The 24338-nt window shown below is 36.0% G+C and overlaps 1 protein-coding gene across 2 annotated transcripts in view; it reads right to left on the bottom strand.

The window, feature by feature from the left end:
• Window positions 1-202: 202 nt before the first annotated feature.
• RPS6KA6 (ribosomal protein S6 kinase A6) overlaps window positions 203-24338 on the bottom strand; it is a gene marked incomplete at both ends in the record, with an annotated part of 37941 nt that continues 13805 nt past the window's right edge. Inside the window, 19 exons of one of the 2 annotated variants that reach the window (XM_082004357.1) lie at window positions 203-328; window positions 1188-1328; window positions 3382-3499; window positions 5199-5275; window positions 5791-5948; window positions 6394-6556; window positions 7221-7310; window positions 7881-8006; window positions 8298-8422; window positions 9527-9629; window positions 11504-11568; window positions 12014-12102; window positions 13352-13422; window positions 14278-14420; window positions 16018-16055; window positions 16327-16433; window positions 19267-19346; window positions 19868-19948; window positions 20797-20878. In XM_082004357.1, coding sequence (XP_081860483.1) covers window positions 203-328; window positions 1188-1328; window positions 3382-3499; window positions 5199-5275; window positions 5791-5948; window positions 6394-6556; window positions 7221-7310; window positions 7881-8006; window positions 8298-8422; window positions 9527-9629; window positions 11504-11568; window positions 12014-12102; window positions 13352-13422; window positions 14278-14420; window positions 16018-16055; window positions 16327-16433; window positions 19267-19346; window positions 19868-19948; window positions 20797-20878 — 1983 coding nt within the window. The remainder of the gene's footprint in view (window positions 329-1187; window positions 1329-3381; window positions 3500-5198; window positions 5276-5790; window positions 5949-6393; window positions 6557-7220; window positions 7311-7880; window positions 8007-8297; window positions 8423-9526; window positions 9630-11503; window positions 11569-12013; window positions 12103-13351; window positions 13423-14277; window positions 14421-16017; window positions 16056-16326; window positions 16434-19266; window positions 19347-19867; window positions 19949-20796; window positions 20879-24338) is intronic. The other variant, XM_082004358.1, reaches the window with a different exon arrangement.

The following is a 24338-nucleotide window of genomic DNA, read 5'->3' as shown; positions in this document are numbered from 1 at the left end:
TTAAATTAATTTAACAGATAAGTCCTGTAAAACAACACAGTATGAACCTGTGGATTTTTTTTTCTTTTTAAAAAAAGGACTTTTACAGAATTCAAGTAGTGTAGCAGGAAACCATAGATGCCTTTTGATCACAGGTCAGGCAAAATAGAGCCACTTATTGGATTTTCCCCTTGCTTCTGTTTGCTAAGGTGTCCCAGTGGATCTATAAGTCTGTTGATGTTAGCTTTTTCATGCTCCGTCGCTGAGCTAAGCTTGAGGCTGCAACGGGCTCTAACACTGGCTGAAACGTCTTGTGATTCAGTGCAGAATATGTAGCAGCCATGGCTCCCTAGAGAACAATGAAATATATAAAAGGCTGTAAAGGTCATTTTTATCAGAAAAAAAGCAATTGAATATTCAATTCTTAATTAACTCTATGAAAAAACTCCAGGATTTATGGCAGGTCATGCACATTCTCAAACATTTATTGACGAATCCTTCAGGTTTCTAAGCACAGGTATCTGCCATTTCTTTTTCTCTCCTATGTATTTTTTTTATATACCTTAGATGTAGGAGTCATCTTTTAATGTGGGTCAGAATTAGTATCTTCCAACCAACATTATCAATTTACCAAATGCAGCCACTTACGTGGGTATTCTGGTCCTGACTTATGAACACAACACAGTTAAGATTAGCTATCACAGGTCCTTTTTTCTGAATCCAACAAAACTGAAGAAGTCAACTTAAAAGTTGTCTGCATACAGTAGAATGTGTCAGAATCATAGATACAGAATGAGTAGATAAAATACCAGTCGAAAAACTGTAATGTAGTTTTATTAACTTATGTTAGGAAAGCAGAATATGAGCCAGTCAGATCCCAGAAGATTTCTTGAACAAGAATGCTAGGAGACCTGTGGAAGGCTCAGTCTCAGATAACTGTCTTAGCAAGTTCCTATATGGCCAAAGCTACCTTAACCTTTGAAAACAAAACACCCAGAAAAATCTCTTCCTTTACACGCAGATTAAAAAAATTAGTTTACCAATAATTTGTCTGCTTATATAACTTAAACATGTATGTACTAGGAAAAACAAAAGAAAGCTAATTTCTTTTCTAAAAAAAAAAAAAAAAAATAGAGTTCTGCCTGTAGCAACCCAGTTCACTGCACATCCATCAGCTCAAGCAACATTCAGTCTTCAGGTTGTTTTACCTTTACTAGATGTGGTGCATCTTGCCTGTTCAGTTGATAATGTGGCAACTGGTCCCTACAGGCTATCCACGAATGTTTTAACACTTGCTCTGCTGTATACCGCTGATGTGGATCTACATGAAGCATATGTGACAACAAGTCCTAGATAAAAATAAAAAACACCCATATTATTCAGTGAAAGTAATTTTATACAGAGTTTAAAGCATTAGTTACGGCAGGAATGAAAAGAGCACCCTATGTGGCAGGGATTAACACAATGCAAACACACACACACAAAAATCAGCAGATAAATTGGATCATTCTGTGCCTTGACACCGCAGAAGTCTGAAAACAATGTGTTGTACTATTTAATCAGTTTAACAGAGCAAGCCTTTATTGTAAAGAAACTTACTGTTGTTTGTGTGTTTTGTATTTCAGTTTGTTTATTATTAATATAATCTTTAAAAGACTAGAAATCCTATTAAAATTTAGCAGACAGATTTTATTGGAGAAAGCTATTATTTGCAAACATCTCTCCACATTCGTACTACACACTTGGGCTCTGCTGACTATAGATCACAATTGAATTTATACACAGTGATAGTATATCAAAGAATTTTTCCTTCAAGGAGCTATATAAAGAGTAAAGCCAACAGAAACGGACACTTGTTTTTGCCTGTATAGAAGCATTAGCAATAAGCTCCTAATTACAACATTGGTCAAATGAAGAGCTGGGTGGGAAGGGCACAGACAGAGACAGGAATAGCTTGAAAGAAAAAAAAAATAAGAACAAGCTGACAGAATGTTCCCTTTGTTTTAGGTACAAAATGTTAAGCATTCTTAAATACACAGAAGAGAATTACTCGTGCTAAGACAGCATCAGCCAACAAGTATTCTGAATCACTCCTACTGAAATGAACAAATAGTGCCGTTGCAAAGGATCAGGAAAAGATTTAATATTGATGCCAAGCTTTATAAAAGGTAACACTGGTGACTAAGATACCTACAAACCAGGCCAACACCAAACCCAGAACACACATACAGCAACTGATGAGTCTTCAAACACAAAGGACAGCTGCACATTCAAGCTGATCATTATTTTTGTCAAGATATCCAGATATATGTGGTTGTTAAAGTACCGGTTGTTAAACCCAGTCTAGTGGAAGGTATCCCTGCCCATGGCAGCGGCTTGGAACTACATGATCTTTAAGGTTCCTTCCGACCCAAACCATTCTATGATTCTAGTTTAATTGCTGAAAGTACTAACAAAGACAAAAGACCTGATGACTTCAGCGTTGACCAATATTTAAGAAATTGCACTACAAAAAAGTAACCTATTAATGCAACACTGGTAAGCTACCAGAACTAACAGATAATTGTAAAAAGTCATCCTTCCGTTTAAGGAATCCCACAAACACCTGATTCTGGTCCAATAAAAACAGTGAATAAAAAAATACAGATTATTAGAAAAGCCTATATTGGGTGCTATCTTATTTAAAGTCTTTATCAGTGACCTGGGGGAAGGAAGAGAGTGTACTCTTGCAAAGTTTGCAGTGGAGCACCAAACTGGAGCCATGGGGAAAGAGCTAATGAGTTCAAGGGCAGGGCAGCCATCCAAAGCAACCTAGGCAGGATGGAATAATGGGCTAACCAGAGCCATATAAAATTCAGCAAGGACAAATGCAAAGTCCTGCGCTTGGAAAGGAAGAAGTTGTCGCCAAGGTACAGGCTGGGGACTGACTGGCTGGGGACCAGCTTTGCTGAGTCAGACCAGGAGGTTTTGGGAGACAGCAAACTGAACCTGCACCACCAGTGTGACCTGGCATCCAAGAAGGCTGACATTCCTTTAGTCAGCATGGCCAAAGGAATGGGGACAGAGGACAAAGTAAAACACGAGATGCTCTGGCTTGAAATTAGGAGAAGCTTTTTCCTCACTAGAGCAGCCAGGCGTTGGAAAAGGCTGCCGTGGCAAGCTGTTCAGTCTCCACCCTCGGAGGTTTGTGAAGGCAGACTGAATAAAGCCCTGAGCTACCTGGTGAGATCTCACAGCTGACCCTGCTTGGAGGAGGAGGTTGGACTAGATGACCTTCATTGCAATTAATCTGGCAGGTAGTAATAGCAAACTACTCTGTTAGACTAGTCTATTTTATAAAGTTCAGTAGATGCTCGTTAGAATTCTACAAAAATATAAGAACAAAACAAAACACATTTACACCTTTGCTGCATCTGAAACAGTGTCCCAGTTGCCTCCACTTAAAGAGAATTTTCCACTGCCTATCCGTACCAGGATCTCCTCTGGAGTATCATTAGGACCATTGGCAAATGGAGTATAGCTGTGGAAAGAAAAAAACCAAAACCACCTTGTTACTAGGCGAGAAGCTGGTAAAATCTCGTGAATCATTCTGAGCAGATATCCCACTGCTGACAGAAACACACTAAATACTATTAAATACTTTTTATATTAGCATTTTATCTTCAAAACTAGATTTTCTTCTCATAATTGTGGTTCATCAAGTAGAATAAATGGGAAATGTGGACTAAAAAAATATCTTAAGTTAGTATCTTAATAATGCATTCTCATCAGTGCAGACTTTCAAGTTAAATAGAAGTGATTCATAAACACAAATTATGCTAGATTACCAAAGCATGTGAAGTAATTCAAACCTGGAAGAGTACCCTAACAGAATGGCCCAATAAAGCTGGAGTAGTATCGTGTTTAGGGTATGTGCATTTAATTAGACAGAGAATGAGCACAATGTACACACATCTATCATTTGTGGAAAAGCTACAAAAAAATTTTCATGACAGTTTTTTTACTTAAATGAGTTTGAGAGACTTAAACCACAAGATCATTTGTTTTGGAGGCTTATAACGGTTTACAGAGTTTCCTGTAAATTTGGCTTCCCTTCTACAAATCCTACTGCGACAAACTTGGAAGAACTAAATTGGCAAATATGAAAACTGATCTGAATCACTTAAATACACCTTTTAACCATGTCAAGAGTATTATCATGTTCCAGCATCTCCTACGATTATAGGCTAGCACCAAGTTATTTTTAACTATAAAACCCAAACCTTACTCTGAGTAAGTAGTTACATCATAATACGCTTTAGATTTCAAATTAGCTTGCAAACAATAATTAAGCTTAATGCATTCTATCTTTGTACTTTGAAAGCTCTGCATGGAAGAAAGATCAACCAGCATCATCAACAGAGTTTAGGAACTATCCCTGCCGGTTAGTTCTACTCTTTCAGTTGATGAGCTTAAGAGGAACAAAATGCAAAGACAGGAATTCATGCTGGACCATTCCTCCCCCATCCTTTTGACCTCCCATACCTTTTGTTCGGACAATGTTTCTCAAGTGTACAGGCACTATACTGCCCAATATCTGCATACTTGCACTTAAATCATACAGCAATCTGAGTTTTGATGATGAAACTTTAATAGTGGTGGTGATTTTACATGGAGAAATACAAATTTATCAAGAGGAACAGTTTCCAATAGATAGCTTTCATTGACAAGACAAAAAAATCTGCTATTTTTGTTAGAGAAAAATTCAGAAAACCTTTTATCATTTGGCCACTAAGCACTTCACAGTGCTTAATGACAGTTGAGAGGTTTAGAAAACTTAAGAGGTTACAAGCCAGTGTGTTCTACAAAAGGGCCAGGAGTCAAGCCTATGAGATACAAGAAGGTAGACTACAATGGTACTAGGGTGAGGAGGACAAGAGGCAGAGGGAGAAAAGAAAATCACCACATACTTTCACAGAGACTAGATTCTCTCCTGGAAACCGGGGAGAGTCTTTGGCACCCCTCAGTCATGCACTCTAGAAGAGAGAAGCCTTGAACCTACCTGTAAGATAAGCCTAGTTTATGTATGCGTTTACTTATAGCTTCCTGTTCCACTTCAGCGTCTCTGTCATTCTGCATTCAAATCAATGAGGTAATACCTTACAGTTTTAAGGAAAGCATGGATTCATGCAGCATGCTGCAATTTTAATTAAACAAAAAAGCTAAGAAATATTTCTCACCCTGCCAACATTGTGTAAAGAAGAACACCCAAGCTCCATATGTCACAAGCAGCATCATATCCCTGTCTCATGAGAACCTATAAAACGAAGAGTGTTAAAGCCTTTTCATGTATTAAAAAACCCACCCCAAACCAATACCACTACACAGCCTAAGGAAGGGTAAGTCAATCCCAGGATAATTTCAGAGGTTTGATTATTTATACAGGTTACAGTAACTATCAACAATATTTCTTGTTCCCAGAACATCAGCTCTTAGGATTATTTATACAGGTTACGGTAACTATCAACAATATTTCTTGTTCCCAGAACATCAGCTCTTAAGATTCTCAACAGGCTTACACCTTATTTGACAGTGGATTCTGCCATTTTTAAAGCAGGTTTATTATAAACATATGCACCAGTGTTTAAAAAGTATACATAATTATAGGATATAATTATAAATTACATATATTATTATAATATATATAATTATATAATATTTAAGAAAAACTAGCAGAATTTCCCCCCTCCTTTTTTTTAAGCACTGCTAAAAAGCGTAAGTACTTGATGCATGAAAAACAGTATAGAGAAGATGCATGGCAGCTCAAGATACCTCTGGTGCCACAAAGTTTGCAGTGTAGCACGGAGTTAGTAGTAGTCCATTTTCTCCTCGAAGTTGTTTTGCAAATCCAAAATCACAAATCCTGATAGAATCAGCATTATTTGAATCATCCGTATATAAAATATTACTAGGTTTAAGGTCTCGATGCACTACCTTTAAACAAAGAAATTTTCAAATCTATCATTTAGAAGTTGCACATACATTTGTTCGTACTTAATTGGCAATTTATAAAAACTATTCTCTAGATTAATATACTTATTAACAGTTCTACACAATTACGTAAGTTTCAAGTAATAAAAAATTCTAGCTCAAGTAACGTCATAAAAAAGCTTACTGGCTCATCATGTAATTGGAACTAACATAGCTGTTTGCCAAGAAGCATAAGAGAACAAATATCTGCCGTTTCATACACTGTAAAAGTAGAGTCAAAAGAGCTTGCCAGAATAACAGGATAAGTTATTTACATTACTCACCTTTGTCATAAAATACTCAGAAATCTTCTTTGCTTCTGCCATAAACACAAGCCAACCAAAGCACGTAACAAAAGGCGTTTGTTAAGAAGTGTGAAGGGAGCTACGTCATAGAAGAAATTACTCACTCCTTGGCAGTGCAGGTAGTCCACGGTCTTGGTTATAGTGTATAATACAGCGCTAGCCTCTCGTTCCGAGAAGAACTTCTGTCTGAGAATTCGATCAAGCAGCTCTCCCCCTTTCATCAGTTCAGTGACAAGGTATATGAATCTACCGTCATCATACACCTGATGAGAAGTTTAACAAGTGCATACACATATAAATACACACACACACATTAAAAAAGATAATCTATAATTATACATCCCGATAAATGTGAAAATTACAGTCTAGATTGTTCACCTATTCACATATGAAATTAAAGCACAAACAGCAGAGACTGAAAAATTTAATTCTGCAATTCAGGAGCCTTAAAGCTTATGCGTCATTCTGTGAGATGCTGAGGTAATCGACTGCTAATTTATGACTCGGAATTAAATTTTTCAGTCTAGGAACTTCTGTTGTAAGAGGAGAGCAGCCCACTCCCTATTGCTCTTCCCCTCCATGGACAATTTTTAGCTGCTGACACTTTGCATATACAGGACAACATGCAACTGCTTTTTCAGATTCACATTACCAACACATTAGCTACTCATTTGAAGTAAGAGGAAATAGGACATTTCTAACCTTTACATCATTTCTCATTTCAAGTTCACTGAACAGCATTTAGAAAAACTTAGTATCATGATAATGTCATATTTCGAAATACTCAACATTTTACTATATATATTTCTCTCCTAATATATTTTACTATGTAAAAGAACTCTAATAAATCCCAATAAACGCCTTACATCTATATTTATGTATTGACCACTGTGTAATAAGAGGTAGCAGAGAAAAAGAGGTACGTACATCTTTTAAAGTAATAATATTTGGATGTTGTCCATAACGCATGAGAATCTCAATTTCTTCTGAGGGATCCCTCTTACTTTTATCAATTATCTGCAAAATATAGCAACAGGAAAAACAACTTGGCTAAACAAAGTCTATTTAATGAAGAAATTTTTTTTGTATTTATATTGTCACTTCAATAGAATAAAAAAATTTCGAGAGTTCATTACTTCTTGCTAATCATGACTAATTCACCTTCCAGCTTCACATCCCACTGCTTATTCATTTCTTGCTCTATCCTTGCTACCAGTTAAAACTGTATCATTAATGCAGTCTGTTCTGCTCCAACAGACAAGGAAATCCAACGGACTGTCTGAAGCATCACGACTTCCCTGCAGCCCAGTTCCACCCTTGTGGATCTTTATTTCAGGTGTGCTCACCTACGTACAGTGTTTTCAGGACCTTCAAGATTGTAACTGCAAAGACAGTTCTTCGAGGCCATAACTTTACCCACAAAAAGAGCAGCTATAGAAGCCGATAGACAATTTAAACAAACGAAGAAAACACTGGTTTTCATTTCTCACAGCATATAAACAGCTACACTAACTAGATTCATGCATTTAAATTTACAAATCTACTACACAATTTCAGAACTGTCACAGTGCAATTTATTTAAAGTACCTTCACAGCAAACTCCATATTTGTAGCTATATGTATACATCGCTTGCAAACCGAGTAGGAACCAACACCAATATCTTCCTTCAGCTCGTATACATCAGTAAACTGTGCGCTGTTTCCATGAAGTTGCTTTAAAAACAAACACATACAAGCTGTCATCTAAAGCAGCAAGAGGCTCTTTGCCATAATACTGTTTCCAACAGCAAAAATTCCTTCTGCCTGCCCATGCTTTCTCTTTTGAATTCTGCCTCCAGGAAAACAGCAACTCGCTTTTTAAAATTTAAAAATACCCCATGGAAGCATTTTAATAATGCATATTTTATAATAGTCTCCCCAGCCAAAAGAGGAACAGACTGTAAACACTAAATATTGTTCAATCTTTGGCATGTCCAAAAAGTTTCCCAAAAAATAAAATGTTACCTGTACTATGGGCAGTATATTGGTGAGGGGTGATATTTTATGATCTTCTACAGTAGTAGTTGCAACAAAACTAAATCCTTTGAAGAGCTGATGTGCATTCGCACTAGGTGGGACTCCCGGAGAATCTGTCGGCATACACATCCGATTAGCACAGCTAAATCCTAGCAAGGCTATTTTTTAACATTCAGGAGAGATTGTTGTAAGAAATATTTTGAGGGAAGGGAAGCAAACAAGGGCAACACTAGATGTTGACTAAGGCTTTTAATCAGTTACCTAACTTCTCTTACTTCAATAACACACACAAACCAAGTATTCCTGGGTTTTATCTAAAACTGCAAAACACTGCAGGAACTAATGTATGAATACATGTTTTTAGGAAGAAGTTTACTGCGGCACAACACTGCTTATCAGAAAGCCAGACCATCGGCTCATGTTCAAGGACTGCATCACAAAGAAGAGTGCCCACAGATTTTGCTACTTCAGTGGTACACACACTGCTGGCAAGGCAGAAGTGAGGCAATACAAGAATATTAAATTAGTAACACTACCGAATAATTAGAACCAAATTTTCCTCAGATGATATTACGTGCACCTCTGAATTCACTGTCTGAAATCTCACAGTAAGCACAGCTTGATAATTCTGTGTAGACTGTTAAGAACCATAGACATTCTCCAAACAAACATGACAAGTGGTTTTAAAAGTTGGACGCAGCAGTAAAGAAAAAAATTCACAAAAGAAAACCTGACGTGAAACTTGAAGCATACTAATCAATAAGTGTTTGCACTTAAGTGTCTTTGTTTCCAAGTTCAGTTACTTGGAAATTTCCTTTGTGCAATAACCTAAGGGATATTTTAAAGATAAATTTTCATGTGCTTCTTGAAACTATTTAAGATGTCTTCGCAACTGACCTAGTAGTACAGGTACCCAGTCCACTGTACATTTTCCCCACCCTTCTCTACCTTTGAATCACTGTTTTCTCAAGAGTAAGGTCAAATCCAGCATGGGTAGCGAGGGGAACAGCTCAATGAAAAAATTACTGTAATGCTAGTTTTAAGATTTAATTTTAATAATGATAATAACAAATAGGCTCAAGAAAGTTGGAACACTGTTGCACCTTTTCCTTTTAATTTTGTCACTGGCTTTTTCTCTTAGTAAGCTTGTTATTGTAACATTAATTTGACCCCTCTTGTCCCATGAACCACATCAATTTATAACCATGCACAATTACCTTTTGGTGTTTTTGCTGTGAATTCTGGATCAAAACAAAAGGTATCTTCTGGCTTTCCAGAAGCGGGTTTAAATGGAGGTTGAATTTCTCTTCTGAACAGTTTCTGAAGTAGGACAAAATCATACAATTATGAGTGAATGAAACTTCCATGGGTGCTGTAATTTTGCCAAGCTAAAGGGAAGGCAACTCAAATGTTATCATTGTAGCAAAACATTTTTCTGAAAGAGTGAATAATATATAGCAAGTAGCAAACCACAAATATTTACGGAAAAACTGAGCTACTTTCATGTACCTTTGATTTGAAATGCTATGGGAAATGTTATCAAACAAGTCAAACAATACAAAGCTCTCTTTCCTTATTCTTCTGAATCTGCCTCATCTAATAGATCTCTCCTTTTAAAACTACGACAGAAGGCTGCTACTTATCACTAGTTCATCTTTGGCTTATTCAGAAGAACATGGAACAGCCACAGAGCACCTTACCTTCTATCATCATCTCAGACCTGATTCACTGCTACTTTGTCACCACCCTGAAAAACCCACCCCAAAGGGAAGATACGGAATACAGTCTTTCCCTTCCCGTTCTGCATCCCAAAGACCTCTCACAAGTGACAGACCTGTCCCTCTTAGCAAGGAACTGCCAAAACTCATAGAATCATTAAGGTTGGAAAAGACCTTTAAGATCAAGTCCAACCAATGTTGAAGCCCCATTCAAAGTTCATGAAGTTCTGAGAACATTTTCTTGGCATTTCTCTCATCCTTTCAGACCTATTTTTTGCAGTTATTTTAATTTAATCTTCCTGCACAAGAACATGCAACGTATTGAAATTATTAAAAAAACCCAAAACAATCAACAAAGAAGGACCTGAATTTATCCGAAAGAAATAATGAGATAAAATACAGAAGTGGTCAACACCACCACCATAGTGAAATAAATACAAAGCACTGCCAAATAAGAAAAGGAAAAAAAAAAAAAAAAAGAAAACAAGAAAGAGTTGGAACTGCAGATCTTTCAGAATTCCTTGCTGGTATTTATTTCAACATCATTCCCTTAAAAAAAAAGTAGGTAAGACAAAACAACACAGCCTTCTCTCACAAAGTGTACTCACATGAAAAAGTGAAGTTTTGCTGTTACTGAAAACTCTACTTGCTAATCAGGACTCTATGGTAGATGCTGCATAAACACAGCTAGAGAACCACCTTCTCAGAAGTAAATACAAGAGATAAAGAGAAGGATAATGACAACAGGCTTTAAAGAAACAGTTGAGCACAGTATTAGCTAGCATTGCAGGTGGTCTTGTCAGCACAGCAACATCTTATTTATGATGTCTGTCCTTTTGTGGGCATTATAGCAAAGGAGTGTTTTCAGAGTGGATTTATTTGATATAGAGCATCTTGGTTTTGAGAGTGTTTCTGGGAAACACATCCCAAAAGATGAGAGAACCGTAGAGGAAAGGCATCAAGGTGCTTGTTAAAAATTTAAGCAAGCAATCATGAACTCGTACAGACTTCTGATCATCTCAGAGCACCAGAGTCAATACTTCAACTGTGAATGGAATATGACTGATAAAATAAGAATGTGCTAACTAGAGAAAAGTCAAAGAGAATTATGGTCACAGCAAGTTTTTGTGCCCTGCATGGAAGCACCAGATGAACACTTACTGAAGAGAAGGATTCTTGCACACTGGGAACACCACCATCCTCTCCTAACTACAAATGCTCTAACAGACAATTTGAGTTTTAGAATGCTGCCACTCTTAATCATTTAAAAAGTAAATGTACAATTTATAATTAATACTCCCTATACCGTAAATACTACAGCTCCACACGCCAAGGAAGATTATACTAGAAGCCAGAATGTAACAGTCACCAGTACTGCAGTGTTTACTGTGCCCCATTCAGATGCAAATACTTATAAGGTTACAACACATAGAAAAAATAAAAACAGCTTTATCATTCAGATCATTTTGTACTTACATTCCAGTCAACAGTAGAAAAAAAAGGATGTCTCTTGATTTCTTCAACACCATCTGAACCAGCTCCTGAACAAAGGAAATACTCTATTTAAAACACTTTTGGGTAAAGTCTTTGAAGAAGATTGCACTAAAAATCAGTTCATTTCGAAACATTTTGCATAGACATGGTTATTTGAGGGAATTTTAACTACAGAAATATTCCAAGGATGTAAAATACTCAACTAAGTAGTGTACACCTCAGAAAGGCAAAGTACAAGAAGCCCATGAATACAGAGTGTTGATATTCTTTGCTCTGACACTGTCAAAGCTTTGGCTCACTGCAAAGAGTCACCGGTCCAAGAAAGTAATTGTTCATTAGCTAAACACAGGAAGTCATGATCCAGGCTTGTTGGTATCTAAACCCAAATCTTACTGACCATCCCGAGCTTGAAAGTCTCTAGCAGCTATTGTCTTTAAATAATCAACTCAACCCAACTACTTTTATTTCAAAGATCTAAATAAATGAACCAACCTAATCTATTTGATGGGTTCCTTTTAAACAACATCCTCAGAAGACTTTGTGCTTCAGGGCTGAGGAACTGAGGCATTCCAAGTTTTGCTCTAAAAGAAAACAAGTTAGAGGAAGAAATGTGTCTTACTAAAAATTGACTACAGAGACTTTGTTGCACAATTTGATGGATCAAGGATCTATTCCAAAGTCTTGTAGAGTGTACATATTTAACTCATCAGCTTTTAAGTTCTCATTATATGAGTGGTTTTCAAAAAAAAAAAAAAGCAGCCCACCAAAAAAACAAACAAGAAACACACCAGACCAAAAACCCCTAACCGCACCCAAGCCCCCCAAACAAGCTTTATGCTAAAATAGAGTAAAACAATTATCGCAGGACATTAAGTATTTTCAAAGATATCTTCATGTCACCAGGAAGTTATCACCAAAATACCTGTACCAGAATCAACACCAGAAGAGACTCACTAAGTCCCAAATTACTTGCCCTTGAAGTGATTGCTGAGATTCCTCTTGAAGCAAAAGCCTCAAGGAGTAGCTCATTAAACTATCATATAAAGGCTTACTGACTTTACCAAGCTTATTTCATGAAAACAATTACGCTAAGGCAGGAAATTCTTCTGCAGAACTGTAGCATCACTTAGAGGTCCAAGTGAAGCTAGTGATCCAATCCATCTGCTTTCACAGGTAATATCATTATAAACTCATACTCAGGGTAAGTTCAAACTGCCATGTTTGTTGGTAAAAACAGAACTTCTCCCTCATCCTGTTCCCTGACTATCACTCCCTCAAAAGGCCCAAGGCTCTGCATGTGGTCTAAAGAAAATTTTGTTAACTAAGCACAAAGAAAGACGAGAATGTATTTGCCCAACAACTTCACTTACTAATCACCAGTTTACCCAGTTTATCTTGTTAGACGGCTTCTGTTGTAACTGAGGTAATTTAATACGAAAAATGTGAGCACGTAAGTGCACTCTCCCTACAGACGTACACAAAGCGAAACCTGATCAACTATTGCTTACAAAATAAGGTATGCTGTAAGAGTAGCAAGAGCGTACAACAACAACATGAGTGGTAAATAATGCCGCTCTAATTCACTGCACTGTTTTTATCTTTATTATACACCTACAATGAAAATACAAATTAATCCCCAAGATTTTAATTCCTGTAGATACTTAATAGCATTTGCCTGGTCTGGGATCTAAACCTTATTGGATAGGGCTTGACTTTTTTGTTTCTGTTCAAGCTTAATGCTCTTCAAGCACATGGAGTTATAACAAGGTGCTAAAACATGTTTAAAATTACATTTTCTTATTTTCCAAAAAGTAAGAAAGATATACTTACTTCAGTATCATATTCATAGTTTCGTTTCGATCTTTACCTTGAAATGGTAGTGTACCAGTAAGCATTTCAAACTGAAAAGAACAAATGTTAATCTAAATCAACACGTCTTCCGCCAGCTGCTCAAGCAAAGTGCTAAGTACTGTACTCTTCCCTATTGCTACGTTAGACATCCTGGCTTGCTCTTTTAAAAAATTATCAAAAAACTTCACAAATGTGAAACGTTGTTTTCATCAGCAGTTTACACAATAACAACAGTGGCATGTGTAATGTAATGATGATGCAGGACTATTTGACATCCATAAGCTACTTTAATTAAAGTAATAAAAATCCCCTCCGTAACTTAACCTACTTTTAAATGTTGCTGTACTAAGAAAACGGCAAGAAAAATGAATTCTAAATCAGTACTTTACTTTTTACATCAACAGGCATATTTCAGCCTGATGCTGTAACATCTTACAGCAAAGGCGTTACGTGCTAGTGGTTACTGGCTTATTTCACTGCTCCATTCCCGTACACATTCAATAGGCTTGCTCTTACAAAAATGCAATTAATATTCCATCAAACCAAGTCTTCAGGGTTTTTTTTTCTTTTTTTTCTATAAAGTGCCATGTGATATAAACATACAAACTGAAGTTTCACACTGACTACAACTGCTCTAAACTACTAATGGACTACAGGTATGATTTTTACGGTTCCTGGTAAGTACTCCTTACTACAACAGGTGAAAAATAAGTTTTATTCAAATTGCTATTTCAGTAGCAATTCAGTTATGGAATTCTCTGCTTCCTTTACCCAGGGGAAAGGGGAGGAGAGAATTATACCCATAATTAGGTCTGGACAAGCTTATTCTAAACGCGTTATTTCACATTAGACACACGCAGCGTATTTGTGACCTTAAGCAAGGTAAGCAATGAAGCATACAGTACCATGAGAACACCAAAGGACCACCAGTCAGCACTCTGGTTGTGCCCTCGCCTGTTTACTACTTCAGGTGCCATGTATTCTACAGTACCACAGAAAGAATAGGCCTTCTTCTCTTGATCTACTGATTCTTTGCTGAGTCCAAAGTCTAGAACAACAGCATTACAAGAATACAGCCAGTAAAGAACTTCAGAAATAAACAATACTGTATACAGTATTTCAAAATCAAAGAGTTGACAGCTTTTGTTTGCTTGCTTTCAGGAGTGTGATTAGGCCAGCTCTTCATGAAACGAGAAGCTGCAGACACCATTCTATAAGCCATATTAAATTGACGATTAGCCATCAACATCACCACTCAAAATAACAACTCTATGTGAAATATTACACATTTAGAGCCTTAAGATAATCAAAAGTTCTAATTTACTCTGTTTACTGCCTGCTTTATTCACACAAAATATCAGATACACATAAAAACAGGTTTCAAGAGAACAAAGTCTGCATGCTCTAGTATGACTGAACGATGAATAAATAAAATCAGACTAAAAATAATGTTGTTATATAAGACAACATGGTTCTGCAACCTGACTCAAGTTCAGTAAAGAAGAGTCTTGCATGTCTGCTCATTTTATTCCCAGGATAGTTTTTCTTGTTTTAACAGTGCCATTGAATACACAAGTCCTTGATATTAGTCCAACTCTCAAGATGAGGCTCTCAAGGTTCCCTTTTTTCAAAGGGGCAATGATTGCTAATCAATAACCCCATCAATTATTCTTTCCACCTTCATAAGGAAGTGAGAATTTTAGGATTGAATTGGATTTAAATATATCATGCAGAATTTTAGAAATTATGCATTTTATTAAACATGATTTCCATCACCATTATTCCATCAAATCTTTGAGAGTTTAAAATATCTCATTTTTCTCTTGGAATCTAATAGCATTATTTATAGATCAAAATACATGATGAAATTCATAATAAAAAAGTACCACCTTAAACGCAATGTAAAACTTTCAGAGTTTAAATTTCATAGTAGTTTGTTTTCCAAATAGTCACAGTCTTTTGTATACGCAATTTCCTAGAATATATGTACTTTAACTGTTCCTCATACAACATTTTTCCACAATTTTGTATGCATTTGAAAGCGTTAATCCAGAAACACAAAAGAAAGTAGGATTTCAGAAGTCTTATTGTGCACTTCAATATTTTTACGCCAAAAGCACCTCTGCTCCCTTTCAAAAGTCTCAGTCAGCAACTTTTAGCTTAGGTCTAACACCTCTTGATCTTCAGCTAAAAAGATCTGTTTCACAGTAAATCTTGATACAGCTCACTTTCTAACCTGAACAGGGGATAGTTTTAGTTACTAACACACCACCACCTGAACTGAAGTTCCTTTAAAACACCCATTCAATGTCTGGTTTTGTTTTTTCAACTACATTTCTTCTATTTTAACCACAGCAATTGGGATCTGCACTTTGCAGCAATCTTGCTGCTGCAACTTAGCCAACATGAAAACTAACTCTCTGTCTGAAATATCTAAATAAGAGTACTTAATACTATGTAAAGAATCATTATGCAGAGAAGGGATACAGATTTATTATAAAAAGTCTGTCCAATAGCAAAATTCCTAAACAGCTGAGTACTGACTCACACATATTCCAGCCATCAGTATACGTATTTTAGGCTTATAACTAAAAGCTTATACAGAAATGTGTTCAGAAAACGCTATACTAATAAATGTTACCTACCTGTTAACTTGATATGTCCTGCTTCATCAAGCAAAATGCTGAAAATTAAAATTCACATTCACCAATACACATAAAGAGGAATGTTTACATATAACATTTAAAATACAATAGTCAACAATTTTGATCTCCAACTTGTGTCATTAATTTAACAAAAAAATATTATTTCAGTTAAATCACAGATATATTTTTTACATTTTGTTTGTTTAGGTAGTCTAACAAAAGTATTTTTAACTTTTATATCACTATAGTGGAAAACGCAAAGCAACAAGCAAAATACACGTAATAGTGGTAAAATACATTTTACTTTACTTTTCTGGCTTCAGGTCCCTGTATACAATTCCCAAGCTGTGAAGGTGATCCAAAGCAAGGGCCAGTTCTGCGAGGTAGAATTTCACATCTTCCTCTGTAAACATAACCTAATAAGAACTGTATAGATTTACCTTCTGATCTTGTCTTCAATTTTTAAGACTGCAATCTAAAAAAATAGTCCTGTCTGCCTAAATTTCAAAATACATTTTAGAACTACCTTATGAACTCATAATTCATGAATTCACCTAGCAGAAATGATATGCTAATACAGGCTAACCATCAAATATACAAAAGAACTACTTGCAATACTTAAACACAATCATCAGCAGTTACTGCAGAGCATTAGCTAAGTTTTAAGGTAATAAATTTCATTATACTTGGTGTTACTGACTACCAGCACTCCTCCTCCCTCAATCCTCCATAGGCTGCTTTCCACTGCATCATAAAATTTAGTATACAACTGCTATATTGGGTGACCATCTCTGGATCCACATTACCAATATTTAGAAAAAAAAGTAGAAATAATTTAGAAAAAAGTATGCCAAAAAAACACCATTTTGTGAAAATAACAATGATGTGAAAATCTGCAGTGGGAGTTGAAGGAAGAACCTACTCTGTTCTTAGGAAGAGAAACTCAAAGAACCCTAGTGAGATAGTGAAAAACCAACTGACCTTGCATATGAAGCAATATGATTTCTATCCTAAATACTCAACAAGTTGCTTCTAATTTCATGTACAAGAATCGTATCTGCTCTGGCACTTGTCATGTTCTACAAGTTACTGGAGAAGCTAGTAATCTTTAAAACCTCCAATTCAATTTCAGAAATTAAGTGAACCATTCCCTTATTTGTTGAAAACACCAGGCACAGGGAGAACGGCAATCTCAACCGTGTTGTAGATAGCTAACAAGACTTAAATTAACTGAGCTTGCTGATTTAGTAGTAAACTGATCAGTACTTTGAATTGCACGTCATCTGTTCTACCGGCAACAGAAATATGCCTAATTTCCATAGTGACACGTATTAACGTTGTATGAAGAATAAAGCTGTTATGATACATAACGTTTCACCTTGAGGTTATAAAGAGCAATGTCGACACTGTTTTTCATCTATATCCAAAAGGGCAAGAGGAAACCTTGGATATCATTAGTCCTCGGAATAGCCAAAATGCAAGTCTCAGAATACCATGATGCGAAATGGTAATCTACAATCTCCCAATAATAATTTCATTTAAAAGGGCTTTCTATGTCAAGTTAAATACAATGCAAGTCAGCTTCATTAAATTTTACCAGTGAAAGCTTCATTAAATACTCATTTCACTTCCACAGCTAAAACTCCCATACCCACATTAGAATTTAAAGACCAACAAAAGTGTTTTAATAACCTCGAACTAAACCCAATTAATTTAAAATAATCCTTGTGTAAAAAGTATAGAATGCCATGGGGAATTTGCCCTCGTGTCTTTGTTTTACCATGCACTTTTGAAGTTCTCTTGAAAATAAAAAGGTCTGATATTTTTCTTAACTATATACACAGTTAAGTATTTAAAAGTCATCATAGAAGGTAACTGATGTCTTCCAGAAAACAAGTAGAGACTTAACAGTAAGAAAACTTCGTTATTACTTCTTCATTCCCAAAGGGAATACATACCCCTTTCAACCACCTAGCTAGTATTATTATGGACAGACTTGCACCCCTTATTTAAGAATGCTGCATACTCTGTTCCCAGCTGTGTTAGTGCAAAATAATAGTTCTTCCTGCTATACCAGAATTTCCTCTGTAATTAGACATCCTATATCAAAGCAGAGATTGACCTCTTTCCAAGCTACTGTTCCAATAACCCTTTACAAGTCAGTCGGTTTGTTGAAGCTTTTAACCTCTATTTTAGCCTCAAGGTTAATTAATTTTGAACTCAGTTCTTAGGCATGATCAGTTTTACCAAGGTCAGCTCTTTATAAAAAAGGAAAACAAAATCCCCTTTAAATTCTTCCTTCTCTTTTGCCTGTTCCTAAAGTAAAGCTCTATTTTTACAAAAAGTGTATGGGGAAAAAAACAACTTAGCTCATGGCCTAACACGCTGAGGATACAGCCACCTCCTTCATGCAATGAAAAAAAAAAAAAAAAAAAAATCAATCTGATACCCAGTTTTCTCATTTAAGAAAGTGGCCTCTCCTACGCATTAGCAATATAAATGTATTTACACTGGTGAAAACACCAAAAAGCTCTCTTACTGTGAAGTTGTTGAGAAATTGCCATTAATAATTTAGATCTTTATGAAAGGTTTGCCAAAAGAAAATAAAAGTCTTATAAACATGGTCATAATACTTAAGGTAACATACGATAAATATTTGATGACAAATGTTAAAAAAACCCCAAGAAACAGGCTGCACCATATCCCCTCCTCTGAAACTCTCTCTCCAGGAAACAAAAATAGAAATGAAAAATTAAAGTTACAGTTGCATGCCAGTGTTAGATGAAGGGGAGTGGTCTCAAAAATACTCAATGTTCACACTTTGTCAGATTAAGCATTAGGATTTGTATTACAGCATTATGAAATTTTACAATGCAGCAGAAATCTCTTACAGATGAGGGCTTCCAGGAGCACCTAAGCTGACTATAAGCATGAGAACTATACATCCCCTTTCTTTATTGCTAAATCTTAATTTACTTCAGTTAGGTTTCCAAGCAACAAAATATTTTTAGACAAAAGAACTGTACTTTGCAGATACCAAATTAAAACTTAGGCTACTAATCAATACACACTCATATTTCTTAAGGTTATAGAATATATTCTAGAATATGTAAGGGAAGCCCAGCTAAGTTATTAAAAACTTGCCTATGACAAGAAATATGGGGGGAAACAGCTATAGAAGACAATCCTATACTGACCAAAAAAACCCTCTGTCTAACACCGAGTGGAGATAAAATTTTAGGTACTTACCTCTTTGGATAATCGCGTGAATACATCTCCTCCCCTGAGAAAATCCAATATTAAATATAGCTTCCCTTCAGTTTGAAAGGCTTAAAAAAAAATTAAGATGAAAAATCAATAGTTGTGTGACAAAGATGATCTACCAAACATATCTGAATGCTTTTACAACTTGAAAATTTCAGTGAAAGGCAATACTTTTGTTATGGAACTGAAATACTTCACCAGCACACGAGATAATTTATTAAACGATTACTTGCTTCTTCACAGAAGACAATCTTAATCATACAGGAATATTAAAATACTGTTCTTTTATTTCTCGTTTGTCAAACAGGGAATCATCAAGTATGTGAATTACTGTGTTTTGGTTTTACTCCATGAAAGGTAAAAAAAATCTCTGCAGAACTTGTAAGAATTTTCCAAACCTTTATTTGCAAGAGGACCTAACCTAAAACTTTTATATACATGTGTATTTACACTCCTTTTTTAGCCCTGTGATTTAAAGCTGCTGGAATCTAATTTGGACACTAAAATGGACACCACAAAACTGAAAAAGAACAAGATCAGCTATGCCTTCAAATAATGAAACTGTAGCAAAAAAAAAAATACCAACCATAGTGCAGTTTGACGATAAATGGATGATTTACTTCTACTAATATATCTCTCTCCATTTTTGTACGAACTCTATCCCGAACTGAGAAAAAAAAAGAAAAAAAGACTAGTATGAAACAAATTTATTTGGTGTAATACAAATGGAGCAGAAATTAGCATATGGAAAGTCTTTGCTGTATAAAGAAATATTTTTCCTTGTTATCTGATTTGTTTTTAACATTTAAGTCTCCCACAAAACACATGCTTTCAGACAAAGCTCTGTTTTATTTCTTACCTGCCCCAGCTTCCTTATTGTCTTCAATTTTTCCCAACACATCCCAGTGTTTTGTGACAACCCATATTACTTTCAAGAAAAAAACCCTCACATCTACATTTCCAAGCAGCTAACTGCAACCTCTGAATTAACTATCTGTACTGAACATATATTTTCTGCCTTTTAAGATTACTTTTTCCTCTTCAACTAGTAACAGTCCCTATTTACACACAGTGGACTTGCATCCATTAAAGTGTCTTCTGAAAGCCAAAACAGTAAGTTAGCTTGCTATGGCACCTATAACAGGAGGGAATGACTTAATTTTAACCGCAGTAGAGCTCTAACTTAACAAAAGACAAAAGGAAAATTGTTTATGAAATTAATTTGTTTTAATATAATGAAAACACTAACCAGAATTAAATAATGCAATTTTAAACTTTGAAAGAGTACTTTTTACCACATAATTAAAACTATCTGGCCAGATTTAAATAATTCTTAAACATGAACTTACAAGTTACTCTAGGAAAAAAGCTACTGTCAGAAGAATTATGAGCTCACCGAACAATATTTAAGATTCTTAAAAAAGCTTTTAAAAGAAGTATTTAAAAGACTCATTTAAGAGATACAGGTGCACCAAAACCCATTTTCTGGAGTTCCAACTCAAAAGATACACGTACCTTTTAAAGAAGCTTTTTTCAATACTTTCATTGCATAAAGCTGCCCAGCATCAGGACCAATTATTTTCCGTACAAGGAAGACCTGGTAATATAAACCCCATTTTTGTAGTTACTGCTAAAAATATTTTACATAAACACTATATCAACCTGACTGAAAAAGCATTACTACATATTTACTTTTAACTTCATTACTACAGAGAAAGAGATAGCATGTCCCTAGTCCCATCCCATTCGTCCAAAACTCCAAGGAATAAAAAGATGCCAAATATTCAGAAGTCTTTCTGCATAAGCAAGCTTAGTAATCAAATACGCAACTACCACAAAGCATTTGCAAACCTATTAATGTCAGACAGCTTTCAGTGTTCTTTTCTAAGTATATGCCTTTAAAGGAAGGGCAAAATTGCATTCCCTTAATCAGATTAGAGGTCCACGCACCACCAAGCTCTCTGAAGTATTCAGACTGGTCATAAACTATACATTCTTTCCTATAGCAAGCTGTTTAAACAAGTACTTATCAAATAAGTACTTATATACAGGTGTTTATATTACTTTGTTGGAGAATGACAATTCTGTCTGGTCTGCCACCTCCTAAGAGATTCTTGAGGTTTGAGACCCAAGTCTCAAATATGTAACAGGCTATATTAATGAAATCTGTAAGAGTGGCGAGACAAAAGCAAGGAAACCTCACCATTTAAGATCAAAGCACCCTTTCCCTCTGGAATAGCAACTCCAACAGGTTTTTCTACTCTTTTTTTTTCTCCAGAGGAGTTTTAAAGACAGATGGTATATAACTTGACACCAAGAAAAGCATAATATTAGATAAAATAATGCAGTACAAATACGTGTATCTCCACTGACTAATTTTCTAACTACTAGGTCTTTAAATTTACAAAATTGTTTGGTATGTGCTCCTGTTTCTAAGTTGTTGTTCTTATAAAAGCAATTATTAGTTATGGGGAAATGTTTGTACTTTAAAAAATACAAGTCACAAGAGAATGCAAAGAGCTACCCAAAATCACCTCTCTGATCTTACCTTATTCAGAATTTCATTAGCACTGATTTATTCACATATATACTTTATTAGCAATTATTAAATATCTAGAATTTTTTAAAAAAATTAAATAAGCGTGTCAAATTTTCAATTCTAGAATCTGAAATTCATATACTGTCACTGACTAAATTGTACAGGGTTGGGAGAGGGGTTGTTTTTGTTTTAAGCTCTAGTTAGAGCAAAAATGTCATCATGTTTCAAGGTTATCGGGCTTTTTGTTTTGTTTAAGTTTTACCCAATGATTGACCTACAGCACTGCTCTCCAATTTTATTATGTTGATGCTCAAATATTAAAGGGAGTAATTAAAACAACACCAAATAAGAAAACATCTGTAGATTAATACATTTACAATCCTAAAAGTAAAATATTAGTAAGCAGGTACAAATATTTTCGTGCTCCATAACTAGCAGCTTGTGAGAATATAAGGAATTAATGTAAAAGTTGCAAATTGCAGCTAGTAAGGACCACAAGAGCTGCCACTGAGAACTACTCCAGCACCATCTATTTAATTTGCGGGCAAGGTCTCCATAATCCCACACCTTGCGGAGACGCGACGATCGGTTGTTCCACTGTAAAGCACAATCAAGATGGACACGTATTGCACAAAGCGATTCACCTAAGGGAACTGAAGACCATTTTCACCAGACCTGGTGCTTAAGCCTCAGAACGTTATCAAAGGCTGAAGAAAGAAACTCAGGAACAGACACCAGGTTTAACCCTTTATTTCTGTGAAGCAGTGTTAAATCCTGCACATACGTCAAAAAGACAGAGGATGGGCTGTAGTACTACACTAGGCCAGAGCAAACAAACCTCTTGCTAAACCGAAAGGGAGATCCCTGGGAAGCATGAATTGGAGAGAGAAAACACACACCATGAAGGCAACAGCCACGGATCTTCATTGCTTCTTTTTTCAACAGAAAACAACAGTATTAGATAAAACCAGCTCTGCTCAGATACGCAACAGTTACCATCCAGTTCTTAAAGCTGGTTCCTGAACCAAGTACTGCCAGGTTTCAAAAAGCTCTAAAACAGACGTCACCCCAAGCTGGCAGGATTCTGAGCCACAGTGTTCCTTACGCTATCAGAAGTCTGAACTCTGCGAAGAATCAGTCTGAGTCAGGGCTAAGACGTCTGTACCAGATGTGCTGAACCCTAAGATAGCTTAAGGCATCTCAAGTCAGGAGTAATAAATGCATAGAGCCTTTTAGTCTCTGAAGACGGGAAGCGTATGAGGGAGTTGGCAACCAACGGTACCAGATAAAGAAATGTTTCTTAGGCTGTAAAACATTAAGAAATATTTTAAAGTCCATTTTTTAAACTATCACTTATTCAACAATGCCTTCCTAATGTCCAATTCCCTCCCTGCAACTCTACGCAGAGGTTTGCTCCCGCCATGAGATAGACAGAACCAGCGCAAGAACGGGAGAATGGAAACATGTAAAGCTGACTGGCTATTTTTTATATGTTGCAAGAGCTCTAGTTTAAGAGTCTGCTTTTAAAAAATGTTAGCTTCTTACACACTAGGATTAATATTTCAATTAATGTGCTTCAAACTAGCGACTGAGACATTTGATTTTTAATTTCATTTCTGCAATGTGACACCAGTAGCACATTACAAAAAATTATTTTAACAAAAAAATTGATGTATTTCTTCTATAACCTATTTGAATAATTGTTCACTGAGAGTCTTTTAGCTATAGATCACTTGACAAATACAGCAAAATAAAAAACCTGAAATACATTTCTCAGGCTATTTACTTTAATGTTACTCTGGTTCAAGTTCCAAATAGTTACAATCACTCCTCTGTAGCTACACCAATACAGCGTAGATACAGAGGAATGATACTGAAAAATATTGAAAAAAGTCAAACATTCACCACATATCAAGTACCATTATTAAAAGGCAAATCACTGTCTCCTCCATAAGTGTCTATCGATGTTTGTTACACCACTGGTGGCTTCTGTCTCTACACTACAGAGGATGCGAGGCAACCTATATGGAGCAGATATTGTTCATTCCAATTCCTCACTAACTGCTGCAATAAGGTCTTGAGGCAATTGAAAACACCATGATTTTATTTCAAATACCCACGGCGTTAGAAAAACAGAGCTTGACAACACCAGAGCTGTTGCATAAAAACCACTCCTAACTCTATAACCCAACTGGTAAAACCCCTTGCTGTTGGTGCTGTTGTTCTCACGAAGCTGCAGATGCCAGTCCAGAAGAACCACAAACATGCCTCTCTGTCCAGTTAAAGCAAACCGTAGCTTTCTATGGCAGACCTCCTAAAATTTGCTACTGACTCACCCTTCTGCTTGGAGACTGAGGCTGCTGCCTCTCTGTCTCCAATATGACTTGGTGACTTGCTATAAACAGTGCTCCCTTGGCACCACAGCAAGATTGGAAAAAGATGAAATTTGTCAATAACTTTTCAAACATTCCCAGCGACTCTGCTATGGCACTGTCTTTCCTATCCAAAAATGTACTTG

Source organism: Phaethon aethereus (assembly GCF_964289735.1).
Source record: "Phaethon aethereus genome assembly, chromosome: 10".
NCBI lineage: Eukaryota > Metazoa > Chordata > Aves > Phaethontiformes > Phaethontidae > Phaethon > Phaethon aethereus.
The sequence above is the reverse complement of the archived record's forward strand: the minus strand, read 5'-3'. Positions and strand labels throughout refer to the sequence as shown.